Source organism: Citrus sinensis, chromosome 3 (assembly GCF_022201045.2).
Source record: "Citrus sinensis cultivar Valencia sweet orange chromosome 3, DVS_A1.0, whole genome shotgun sequence".
In the NCBI taxonomy this organism is placed as follows: Eukaryota; Viridiplantae; Streptophyta; class Magnoliopsida; order Sapindales; family Rutaceae; genus Citrus; species Citrus sinensis.
In genome coordinates, this window is record NC_068558.1 from 43,579,861 (window position 1) to 43,591,729 (window position 11,869).

General features: G+C 33.7%; 1 protein-coding gene across 5 annotated transcripts; it reads right to left on the reverse strand.

Moving 5' to 3' along the window:
- Window positions 1–4,336: 4,336 nt before the first annotated feature.
- Window positions 4,337–7,602, reverse strand: LOC102620280 (heat stress transcription factor A-7a). 5 transcript variants are annotated; one of them, XR_008053142.1, is made up of 5 exons: window positions 6,934–7,602; window positions 5,113–6,257; window positions 4,876–4,979; window positions 4,708–4,769; window positions 4,337–4,633 (listed from the first exon to the last, which is right to left on the reverse strand). XR_008053142.1 is itself a non-coding variant. In XM_052437152.1 (2 exons), the coding sequence occupies exons 1-2, from the start codon at window positions 7,249–7,251 to the stop codon at window positions 5,472–5,474; spliced, it is 1,104 nt and encodes a 367-aa protein (XP_052293112.1). In that variant the 5' UTR covers window positions 7,252–7,602; the 3' UTR covers window positions 4,337–5,471. The 5 variants fall into 5 exon arrangements, 1 of the variants encoding a protein (XP_052293112.1); XR_008053141.1 differs by having other exon boundaries at window positions 4,337–4,769; XR_008053143.1 differs by having other exon boundaries at window positions 4,708–4,979.
- Between the last annotated feature and the right edge of the window lie 4,267 nt (window positions 7,603–11,869).

Here is an 11,869-nt window from a genome sequence, read left to right on the forward strand (position 1 = left end):
GATTGATACTTTTAACTTAAAGCAAAATTCACTTCCACTAATATTTCAATATGACAAGCGGACAAAGTCTTGTGATACGTGACAATAGAGTTGATAAAATTTAACATAACTTGTTTACCGACATGTCATGACGAATAAATAGTTTGGTTTTTTAATTTTGACACCATTATTAAGTAAGTCGTATCTATGTCTTAACCTATTTATTTAGTTTTTTTTTGTGTCAAGTTAAAGTTCAAGTTCTTAACCCATTTATTTAGTTAATGACATAATTATTTGTAAGGATGATCATTTATACAATGTTTCAATTTTTAAAATTGTAAATAGATATAAAACTTCAATGATATAAATTTGTAATATTTTGATAGGATTTATATTTAGAATATCAATATATAATATTATCTATATATATAGTAAAACCTCTATGAAATAATATTGCTGGGTTCAAGAACAAATATTATTTTGACGAAGTTATTTATTTATCAATAAATTGAATAATTTATTAATTTATTGATAAATGAATATTTATTAATTTAGAAAGATTTTTTTTAAAATTTTTTTAAGAAAAATTTTATTGGCACATGTGTATACTTACTTATAAAAAAATACAAATCATGCTTTCTCAAGTCAACAATATCTCCTATAATGGTTACTATCTATCTTAGTTAGAAAACTTGTAATTGTATAGCATATTTCTTTCAGTTTGTGTTTACATGTATATATATACACAAAAGTATTCTCAAGATTCATTCAATTATTTTTTTGTAAGGGCTGAAGGGCTTGACCCGCTATAGATCTAGCAGAGTGGAAAACTAGAAGATGAATATTTTGCAGGTCTTTTTGGAGGCCCTTGCCTTACTATAGGGTGTAGATGAAGGCAACCACAACTCTATATCTATTTCATAGCCTCCCTATCAGCAGTCCAAATATTATTAGAATTTTCATAGATAAATATTTTCTAGGTCTTTTTGGAGGCCCTTGCCTTACTATAGGGTGTAGATGAAGGCAACCACAACTCTATATCTATTTCATAGCCTCCCTATCAGCAGTCCAAATATTATTAGAATTTTCATATACCAAATGAAGTGCATCCTCTATCAAAGAGTCCTTTCAAATTATAACAATATTCAATAAATACTTTTTACAGCATGAGAGCGAAAAAAAAAACACCGAATATATTGCATGCTCTACAAAAAATTATGAATGATGTTGAATTCAATTTATAAATAAAGAAGAAACACACAACTTCATATATATATTTTACAAAAAGTTGAATTCAAATAATTGAAGTTGTGAAGGAAAAATTCTTTATTTTTATGAATTTTATATTTTATTCATTGTTTATTCTATGCTTTAATTGGGCCCTAAAGGATTAAAAAAATTATATATATAGCAAAATTATTAATTTAATATAGTGACTTAAATTGGAATCGAAAGATACTATGTATCTAATCAAAATAATTAATTAATCGAATATTTATTTATCAAGATCTTTATTGTATAAATGAGTACAATTTTTTTATTAAAAGGTGCAAAATGTTAGATGGAAATCGTAGTTAATAGATTTAAATTGATTAATGTGCCATGTTATATTACCTTTTTTTTTTCGAGTTCAGATTTTAATATTTTAACACAATTATTAAATCAATCGTATTTAATTTAACTTAAATTTGACATGATATAAAACTAACACAATATGAACAAGGCTCAATGACTCATCTTGCCTTGTCAACTCCATGTGACAAGACCTAACCGTTAGACCAAATTATGAAAGGCCCAAAACCCATTAAAAATATAAGTCCAATAAAATTATTTTACATAAAATAACTCACGTCCATTCTCTATAAGAATTGTCAAGGTGCTTACAATTCTAACTACAGTGTCTAAATGCAAGACACGATAAAAAACCAAAAGCGTGATTCATTAAAAAAAGACTTAGGTTTTAAAGAATGACCTAGGTTCATTCCTTACAAAGAATGACCTAGGTTAGGAACTTAGAAAATATTTATAAGTAAAACGTTTAAAGGGCGAGTTTTCGAAAAAATGCCAAAGGCATGATTCAACAAAGCACGACCTAGATCAATTATTTACAAATAACGACCTAAGTCTATTCTTTTGCAAAGAACGACCTAGACACTTAGAAAATATTTCTTAATAATACGCCTATAGGGCAAGTTTTTGACAAAGTATCAAAGGCATGATTTAATAAAGAACGGCCTAAGTCCATTCGTCACAAAGAACGGCCTAAGTCCATTCGTCACAAAGAACAACCTAGGTCTATTTCTCACAAAGAACAACCTAGGTCTATTTCTCACAAAGAACAACATAGGTCCATTCATAAAAAAGAATGACCTAGACATTTCGAAAATATTTCTAAGTAAGAGCACACGAGCTACTCGGAATGTGCCTACAGAATAATATACATTCTACTGAATGAACCTACGCCCAAACACACATTCTACGGAATACGCCTTCGGAAAAATACACATTCTACAGAATGTGCCTACGGGCAAATACGCATTCTACATAATGTGCCTATAAACAAATATATATTCTACGAAATGCGCCTACGGGAAAATATATGCATTTTATGGAATGCGCCAACGGGCCAATAAACATTACACGGAATGAGCCTACTGGCTAACAAACATTCTACGGAATGCGCTTACAAGCAAAATATTGTAAAATCAATCCTATTTGTAAGGAACTAATAATTGCCGAATTTAAGCTAAAGTCCATTAAAGGTTAACGGCCCAAAAACATGACAATATCCAAATATTACTTGTCATAAGTAAGTATTGACACATATGAATATGTGTCTCCATGCATGGACTTTAGCTGACACTTGTCACAAGAAAAGTGCCACATAACCTCTCCAATTGACTTTAAGTTATCTATATAAAGGTCAAGACCCCGTTTGAAGGTAAGAGAAACAAGAGTATAAAATGAGTAAAATAACCTCTTCCCATCTCGCTCTAGATTTTCTCTCTCTAAAAATTGAATAAAAAGAACTGACTTGAGTGTCAGAAGGTTATCGCCGGCATGCCGGCACCCTTTGATAATTGTTTCTTTTTGCAGAACAATTAACCACAAGGATATGTGATTTGAGACACTAGCCTCAAGAAAAAAAAAAGTCACAGAACTTGATTTAGAAGAATGTCTGAAACACAAATCAATCATTGTACATTGAGCAAAATTTTGCATCAACACTAACTAATTTACTTGCAGCATTTTTATAAATGGTGGCAATATCTTCACTCACGTCTTCATTAAGATTTGTTGAAAAAATAGCATACTAATATGCTATTTTGAGGACACATTTTGAGTGGGACCCACCTAACCAAAGTGGAAAATCTCGAGATGTTCATATTCTATTCCGAGAATACTATGAAATAGTATATTTATTCACTCAAAATGATGCTTGGGTGAATGAGAAATTGACTCTCAAAGTGCACCCTTGAAGTTAGAAATTTAAAAGGAATGTGACTTATCCCACAAAAGAAAAATAAGTTAAGGGATTTGTATTTATATATAGATACTTATCCATGCATGAACAAGAATTTTAAGGATAGAGACTCTCTTCACAAGCGCGTAAGTAGGGGGGTGCAAATTTAAGACCGATTTGGTTGAACTCGTGTGCGCCCGCGCATCATGCGTACACGAACGTCGGCCCAAAATCACACAGGCCCGCATAACAACATTTTACTATTATCAAAGGGTGTTAAAAATAATTATCGAGAATTTACATTGTTGTTGTTCGCCGGAATTATTTGTTCGTGCTTGACAAATAATTCGTTCCTGTTGCATCCTGGGAAATAGATACCAACAAACTTAAAAATACTACAGTGGGTAGTAAATATGTTTTAAAGAAACTGTTTTCACATTCTCAGGTTTTCCTATTTCATTTTTTTCTAGTTTAATTATTGTCGTTTCTACAATTTCCAGTAGCTCCTTTATTAACTTCTGCTGTTGTTTCAATTCTGCACATATTGAATTCATGTTTATTTGTTGTTGTTTTAATTGTTCACTCACTACAATTTTTTCCAATAAGATTTGCAGCAGCCATCGATCTTGTAGCGGGTATTGCATCTCTTATCACTAATATCTTATTATATTTTCATGTTTAACCGTGTCTCTGTGGAACAACACATAAATTGCTAATTCTTTTTATTTTAGATTGATATTATGTATATAGGATCCCTCTTAAGTTACATTTCATGTTACTAACAACCACTCACATAAATAATGTGTGGTGTGAGATTCACATTATGTTCATGTAAATAGTGTAAATTACATAAAATATAACTTAGGGTTTGCCATGTATATAATGAGAGGCAAATTAACATAAAAAGAACCTACATATCATTTAAGATGCAGCAACAGAATTTTTTTGGTCCACTTGTTTTATTGTTTCTCAGAACAAGAAAAATAAAAAATAGAATCAATACAGAACCCACATAGTTAACTAGCAATTGAACATTTTGTCCAGTACACCATCTATTCGTGACTCCAGAACTTGGGAGCTACAGCTGCACTTGTCCATTTCCTCAACGTGGACGCATCTATTGTATTTAAAGAGGCGTCTATTGCCGCATTTTTCATCTTGCATTGCTCCAAAAGATTGATAGTAACATACCTGTGTATATATATACCAGTAGACAAACTAATTCGTTTCGTTATGGTGAAGATTGAAAGAGTTAAAAGGGTTACCATATGGAAGCCGATGAAGATTAAAAGGACCAGTGAGAACGAAATTGCCCAGATGAAAAAATCTACATTGTAGTAGTATCATGATATTTGTCACCAACAACATGTTCTATCAATTCTCAGAAAAAAAGATCATAAAGACAAATGCAAAAATAAATGTATTGGACCGACCCCAACTGTCTACGAATGATTCTTGGTTCCAGTAGCAACATGTACATTGTGGTTCCAGGAAAAGGCAGCTACATCTTTGTCCATTTCAACAGCTTCAGAACAATCTACACTCATTTGAGGCCAAAAGAAAATTTCAAGAGCCAGCACAAAGTTATCGATGTATTAAATACAAAACGCACAGAACAGTTGACTTCATGTTGTGAAACCCAAAAAAAGAACCCAAAAAAAAAAAAAAACCTTGAGATACATCATGATAGAGACTACCACAAATTCTTCCGGGCACTGCTTCGACCTAATTAACCAAGATAGAGAACAAATTAACGGAAAAAGGCCGTACGAAATTGAAACAGGGACTAGTAAATAGAATAATACAGGGTTAGAAAAACCAGTAACAAAACACTTTCCAGTGATACAGTGCTCTTCTGTCCTGTCAGTATCAAGAAATCAAGGTGAAAATTATGGCCTAATGGCATTTCAAGAGATGCAAATAGTAGAAGAGGAGATACAAACAGCCGGTACGCAAGAGCCTGCTACCAGAAGGAGATAATCATCCATGCAATGAACTGATGCCGAATGCTGATGGTAAAACTGCTCTGCTATTGCTTTGGACTTGAACCCAGATAACCAAAACGATCAATCAATACAGTGACATCTTCATCATCACCCACTTCGCTACCAGGCATATCTAATTCTCCTTCGAACCTCTCATTCAGTAACTCTTCCCAAAATCCTTCATCAAGTTCTCTAGCGCCACTTTCTGGAGGCTCTAGCTCTTGTGGTCCTTCTTGTTCACTTCTTGTCCTACCATATCCTTGCATTTCCAATGCAAGCGCTTCCAGCTCTGACATTTCAAATCCGTAATCACCGTATTCCAAAGGTTCAGCTTTAACGGAGCTCATTCCCTCACCAAAATCACTTGATCCGGCAACACCAGCTCCAATAGGTCCTTGATCAATCGGCCTTCTTCTTTTCTTAGTCATGGCTTCCTCTAGCTCCTTTCTTTTCTCCTTTTGTTGTACTAGCTGCTGCAGAAAGGCAGGATTTTGCATTGCTCTAGCCAAGAAAGACATCATTTGTTGCTGCTTCTTTTCCGTGCCTTCTAGTCTAAGTTCCATGGCTTGAAGATAGGCTCTAGTATTTTGCTGCTGCTGTCTAAGCTTCACTAATTCCATCATCAGAAATTGTTTGTCGCGAATCAGACGCTCAAATTCCCCGTCTAGTCCAAATCGGCCCAGTTCAACACAAGGCCCAAGAGCTTGTGGCGGAGGCAGAGGCTGCGATGGCGCCTTTCTCCTCTTGATGTTCTTCAAAAGATGCCTCTCTCCCCTCAGAAACCCTTCATTGGAAAATTCCCATCTGTCTGGATCGATCTTTCTAAAGCCCTGCAACAAAAGCAAAATTTTAACTAAGCATCCACTGCCAGAACAGAGAAACTTTATGAACGTGTAAATCTTCCGTATCCATTCATTTCATAAAGAGTTAATTCTTTGATTAAACATCGTCTCGCAGAGTAATTCTTAATTAAACATTCATGCACTTGATGACGGCAGAAAATTAGGGGGAAAAAAATTCCGTGCCCAGCAAACGAAATGAAGCAAGGCCCCACAGTCAGAAAAAAGGGACAATAATTGTAAAAATTCCGAGCACTGATTCTCCAGTAAATTTAGTTAACAAAAGTGAGAAAAAAAAATAAAAAAATGGAAAGGCGTTAGCGAACTTTCTACTGATTGGAAATAAAAAGATTTCATGTGAGTTTCCAGAAGCTCTAAGAACCATCAGTCTATATAATTTATTAAATAAAAATGAATCCACTTGGATGGCTTCTAGACAGTCCAACACGCTTGCACATGCTTGCGCATTTCAAAAGATTACAAACCCAACAAGAATGATTGGAAGATGATTTAGGAATAAATAAATAAATAAAAATAAAACAAAACAAAGTCCATTCTTTTGGTTTCATTCAGAAATTCTGATTGAGAGTAAAGCCGAAGAAGCCATTTCCAGGGTCATTTGATAATAATTAATAGACTAACAGGGATTGAGGATAGCATTACTTACGTAAGTGTTAAGCTGCCTGACAAAGCTAGAGAAATTACTGTGCTTGAAGTGTCTAGGAAGAAGAGAAGTGGAGAAAGCATGAGGGTCCCAAACAACAAAGCTAACACCTCCCCTGCTCCAAGAAACTACTTCATTTGTATTTGGGTCATCCACCATTTCATATGTCTTCGTCAGAAACGGCGGCGGCCCTGTGTCATGCAGACCTTCCATCGGCTGCGGCGCCGCCATCATCATCGTCATTACTGCTGCCTCATCGGCTCCGGATTCCGATGGAATCCCACCCGGCTGCTCTTCTTTTATCATGTAATACGGATTCATTTAGCCTAATGAAAGATTCTGATCGTTTATAAACGAAGAAGCGAAAAAAGAAAAACGGAGCAGTCGGAGAAGACTTATGTGTGTGTGTGTGTGTGTGTGTGTGTATAAGAAGAGAACAATTGAATCAACAGGTGAATTGTATGATTAACTTATGGAAACTCAAATTGATGCCCATGGTTAAGGAAAAACAAAAAAGGTCAAAAAGAAAGTTGATAAAAAGACAAAGTGGCACTTGATATTTTTACTTTTCTTCTTGCTCTGCTTTAAATTTTTGTTTGTGAAGGTCGTTTAAGCCGTTAAAGAAAGAACGCGGATGCAAGACATGAGGTCATGCTCGTGTAAAAAATTGAAGCAGCGGAAGAGTTAAAACTTGCTTAAATAGCAATAATGGGTTTATTAAAATAATGGTTTCGAAAGTTCTAGATATTCAACCCCCCATTGGTTTTATTTTTTTAATAATTTTCTATTTGTAGCAATGGTTGCTTTATTGGGTAAGTGTGAGTGAGGTGAGGTCCTTCAGAATGTTCTGGAACTTATATTGGGGAAGGGGGCGCGTACGATAGCATGCGTGGTGGAGGCATGGAGTGGCAGCTTTGGGACATATTAAATTAGCGCCACAAATTGTTTTATGAAATTTCATTGGTGGAGAAAATACCCTACCCTATAATTGGGTGACATCATTGAAAACAACTCCTTGATTAGCTTAAAATCAGAAAAAATATTTTCATCCACGATTGAAGCTAGCAAAGTAGTGCTTTTTGCGTGGTTGGTAGGGTGTGAGTGATTAATGTGAATATATGTAGAAAAGTTGAAAAAAAAAAAAGAAGGGCAAAGAAAAGAGCAATGAGCTTTACTCATTATGCTGTGATTATTATCTTGTTTTCATTATCGATAATCAACTTTTTAAATAGTTGATTGGCTTATTCAGTTGTGTCGCAATTTGAAGAAGACAAGTGGATGAGTAAAAATCAGAAGGTCTCCTCAATCAAAATAGAAGGCAGGAAACGAATTAATAAGGTTAATGAAGAATGAAGGATTAATCAGGTGAGAGAGGTGAAACGTGGCAAGCGTACAGGATGCCACGTGTGAAGCAAGTGGGCGAGTTTGGGATAAACAAATGGGGAATTGATATTGGCCAAGTCCCAAGTGGGGTACGGTGGCCAACAAGTTGCGATTATTTAAATCCAAAAAATGAATATGCAATTATTTTAAAAATGAACCCCCCATAAAAATAAAAAATAAATAAATAATTAGCCAAAAGCCAGTCTGCCATAGGGCAGAGACAGTCCCCATGCTGTCGTCAAAGTGACAGCCACATTCGTTATAAAAAATTTGAGAATCTAGATATGTATTATCCAAACCGAATTACCTTCTACAAGCTTCGAGAAAGTTGGGAGATTTTACTTAATAAATAAATTGCTGAGCCTGAGCTTATTCGTTTTGGTTACCGTAATAAATTTGATCACCGAATCTACAAATTAGATCCCCAAGATCATATTCTCGATTTAATTTCTCTTCCGTTTTTGTTTCGCTTTGACTGCTGCTTTGAAGAGATTTTTCAGCGTCGGATGATTTGGAGCCAGCTAAGCTAATACAATATTCTTTGTAAGAACAGTTGACTGGTTAGGTCTACGGCTCGTCCTAGGTTACGCGTGGTCTCCGGTCGGGGAGCAATGGCCCGTAGGCCATCCCACGGCCAAAGCCAGGCTCCTTTTCTTTCTCCGCACAACTGCGTGGTGTATTTTGATTGGTTGATTAGGTCGGCATGCGCGTAAGTCGCAAACGTGTCACGTTGCCAAAATTCAAAGTTGAAGAGTTCACAGGCACTCATATTTTAATGTCGGTATTTTCGAGCTCGTTTAACCTACACTGCGCTCCTCGCAATCAATTATGAAGCCCGAATCCGCTGAGTAAACTATGCGAAAGTACAAATGGGCAACTGACGCATGCCACGGAAAAGTACAGAAAAAGAAAAAGATCAAAAAGAGAGAGAGGGAGAGTGGGAAAGGGGCAAAATAGAAAATACATGTATCTTTTAGGTTATTAGGTACAATCAAGTGTGCGACCTTGAAGTTGGTCCACCATATATAATATTAAAAAAATGGTGAGAATTTATGTGACCTTTGAAGTTACGATAAACGTAACTTAGGGGGATCCTTAACACAAATACTAATGGGGTACATGTAGAAGAAGTGAAGAACTACTGAAGACCCACCTGACCTGACCCCAATGAATTTTTTTTTTTCTTTTTTATAAGACCCCAATGAATTATTGGGTACATAAAGAATTCATTGAACGAAGCTTCTCTTAGGCTCAGTTATTTGACAAAGAAAGTTCTAAAATCTTCTAATACATATAAAATTTCCAGTTCTTGTACGATGTAGGTTGGCAACTGGATAAGATTCAATACAAGGATTTGGAATAAAAGAACAAATCTGCTGGAAATCAGTTCCATATTAATCTTGGAATATGCATGGCCTTGGCCAAAGCGTTAGGTAGCGCAAGATTTGTCTACGATGGGTAGGACTTTATTATTTTTTTTTTTTGGCCTCGATTCTTAATCTCAATCATATCTTCCTATATATTGAGAGATTTAAAAGTGATTTTAAAAATTTAAAATTAATTTTGATATTTAGTACATTTTCTTATAATTTATTTTTGACAAAATCATTTCATTCTACAACATATTTTGAAAATGAAGTAATGAGTAATTTTTTAAAAATTGAATTGAGAATCAGTTTTATATTTAATACAATTCCATACATACATGGGCGGAGATAGTATAGTGATTCACTGGGGGCTTTAGAAAAAATTATAGGCTTGATTATAAATTAGTGGGGGCTTTAGAAAAAATTATTGAGAATTTTAAGAAAACTAAATTAATTATTAAAAAAAAAATTTCCAGTGGGGGCTTAAGTCCCCACTGGTCCTAAGGTGAATCTGCCCCTGCATACATATCTTCATATATATTATAAAAATTCAAAATTATCCTTATAAATTAGGAAATAAAGTAACTAACTTTTAAAAAAATATTATTACCAATTATATTGAGATAACAAAACAAAAATATAAAATTAATAATATAAAATATTTATTTTGGTTATCAATTATTATATGTACATAATAAAAAAATATTCTATATACATTTTGATAAACATTTAAATAAACTTTATTTAATATTATGTCTAATTCAGTCATTTACATTTTTACAACAATTCTATTGAAAAAATAGTATATTAGTATGCTATTTTGATGGCACATTTTGAGTGAGACCCACTTAGCGAAAGTGCAAAATCTTGAGATGTTTTGATTCTACTCCATGAATTCTTCGAAATAGCATATTTATATACTCAAAATGATGCCTGTGTGAATGAGAAATTGACTCTTAAAGTTAAAAATTTGAAAAGAAATGAAACTTATCCTACAAGAAAAAAATAAACTAAGGAATTTGTGTTTATATATAGATACTCATCCATACATGAACAAGAATTTTAAGGATAGAGGCTCTCTCCATGTGCGCGTGCGCGGGAGAGTGTAAATCCAAGCTCAATTTGGTTGAAGTAGTGTGTGCCCACACGTCCTGCATACACGAATATCAGCCCAAAATTACTCAGGCCTACATGGGTTGTTACAAAATTGAATATTTTGAATTCAATGGGCCTTACATTGTGAATAAAATTTTGAGCCATTACATAATTGAATATTTTGAATTCGATAGGTTGTTGAAGAAGCAAATTAAATCAAATATTCAAATTTATTATTCAACGGTTACATGCCCTCATGTATATAAAAGGCAATCTCCCTTTTATGTTTTATATACAACAATCACATAGAGCACTTAAAAAAAAAAAATTCCTCCTCTGACGTTCTGTTTTGACCAAGATTCTACATTGTTTCTGTTCGCCAAAATTATTTGTATGTGCTTAACGAATAATTTGTTCCCGTTGTATCCTAGGAAATAGATTCCAACGAACCTAAAAGCACCGTAGTAGGTGGTAAATCTGTTTTAAGGAAATTGTTGTTTAACAGACCTCGAGTTTTTTTTTCTATACTTTATATTTTTCATTTTTTTCCTATTGTTTATATTGTTACTGCTCAAACGATTTACTGCATGCCTGTTTACTAACTTTTACTTGTTGTTTACTTATATGAATTCACGTTATGTTACAATTTGATGAATATACTTTTAATTGTTGACTCACTACCATTTTCCAATAAATTAAACAGTAAGATTTAATATTTAACTAATACATGAGATTACTTTTAAAATTCGTAGCATTAAAAAAAAAAATCAAACAGTTGACTGATTTTTTTCACAATTGATTATTTATACATTATAACCAACAACAATTATTTTAAAACCATATCATACCAATCTGGCCTTCAATAGAAAATTCACCTATTGTTTAGGTTAAATAGCATAAAATGTGATTCATAAATTGACTCTTTTTATATATAAATTCATTACTGTAAAGTAAACTAAGTTAGAAATAGACTTTCTTTCACAGTACCATTTGCATTAAATATTTTTATCAGCCACTACTAATCAATATGGTTCATATCCTACTTTATCCGAGAGGGACAAGGCTATAATATACATCACATTTACAAAAGTTAC

Excerpts from the sequence above, each read along its gene's own strand:
- LOC102620280 (XM_052437152.1), bottom strand. The coding sequence starts at position 7,251 with ATGAATCCGTATTACATGATAAAAGAAGAGCAGCCGGGTGGGATTCCA. Across the intron at positions 6,258-6,933 it reads TCAGGCAGCTTAACACTTAC|GGCTTTAGAAAGATCGATCC; the intron begins GTAAGTAATGCT and ends CTTTTGTTGCAG.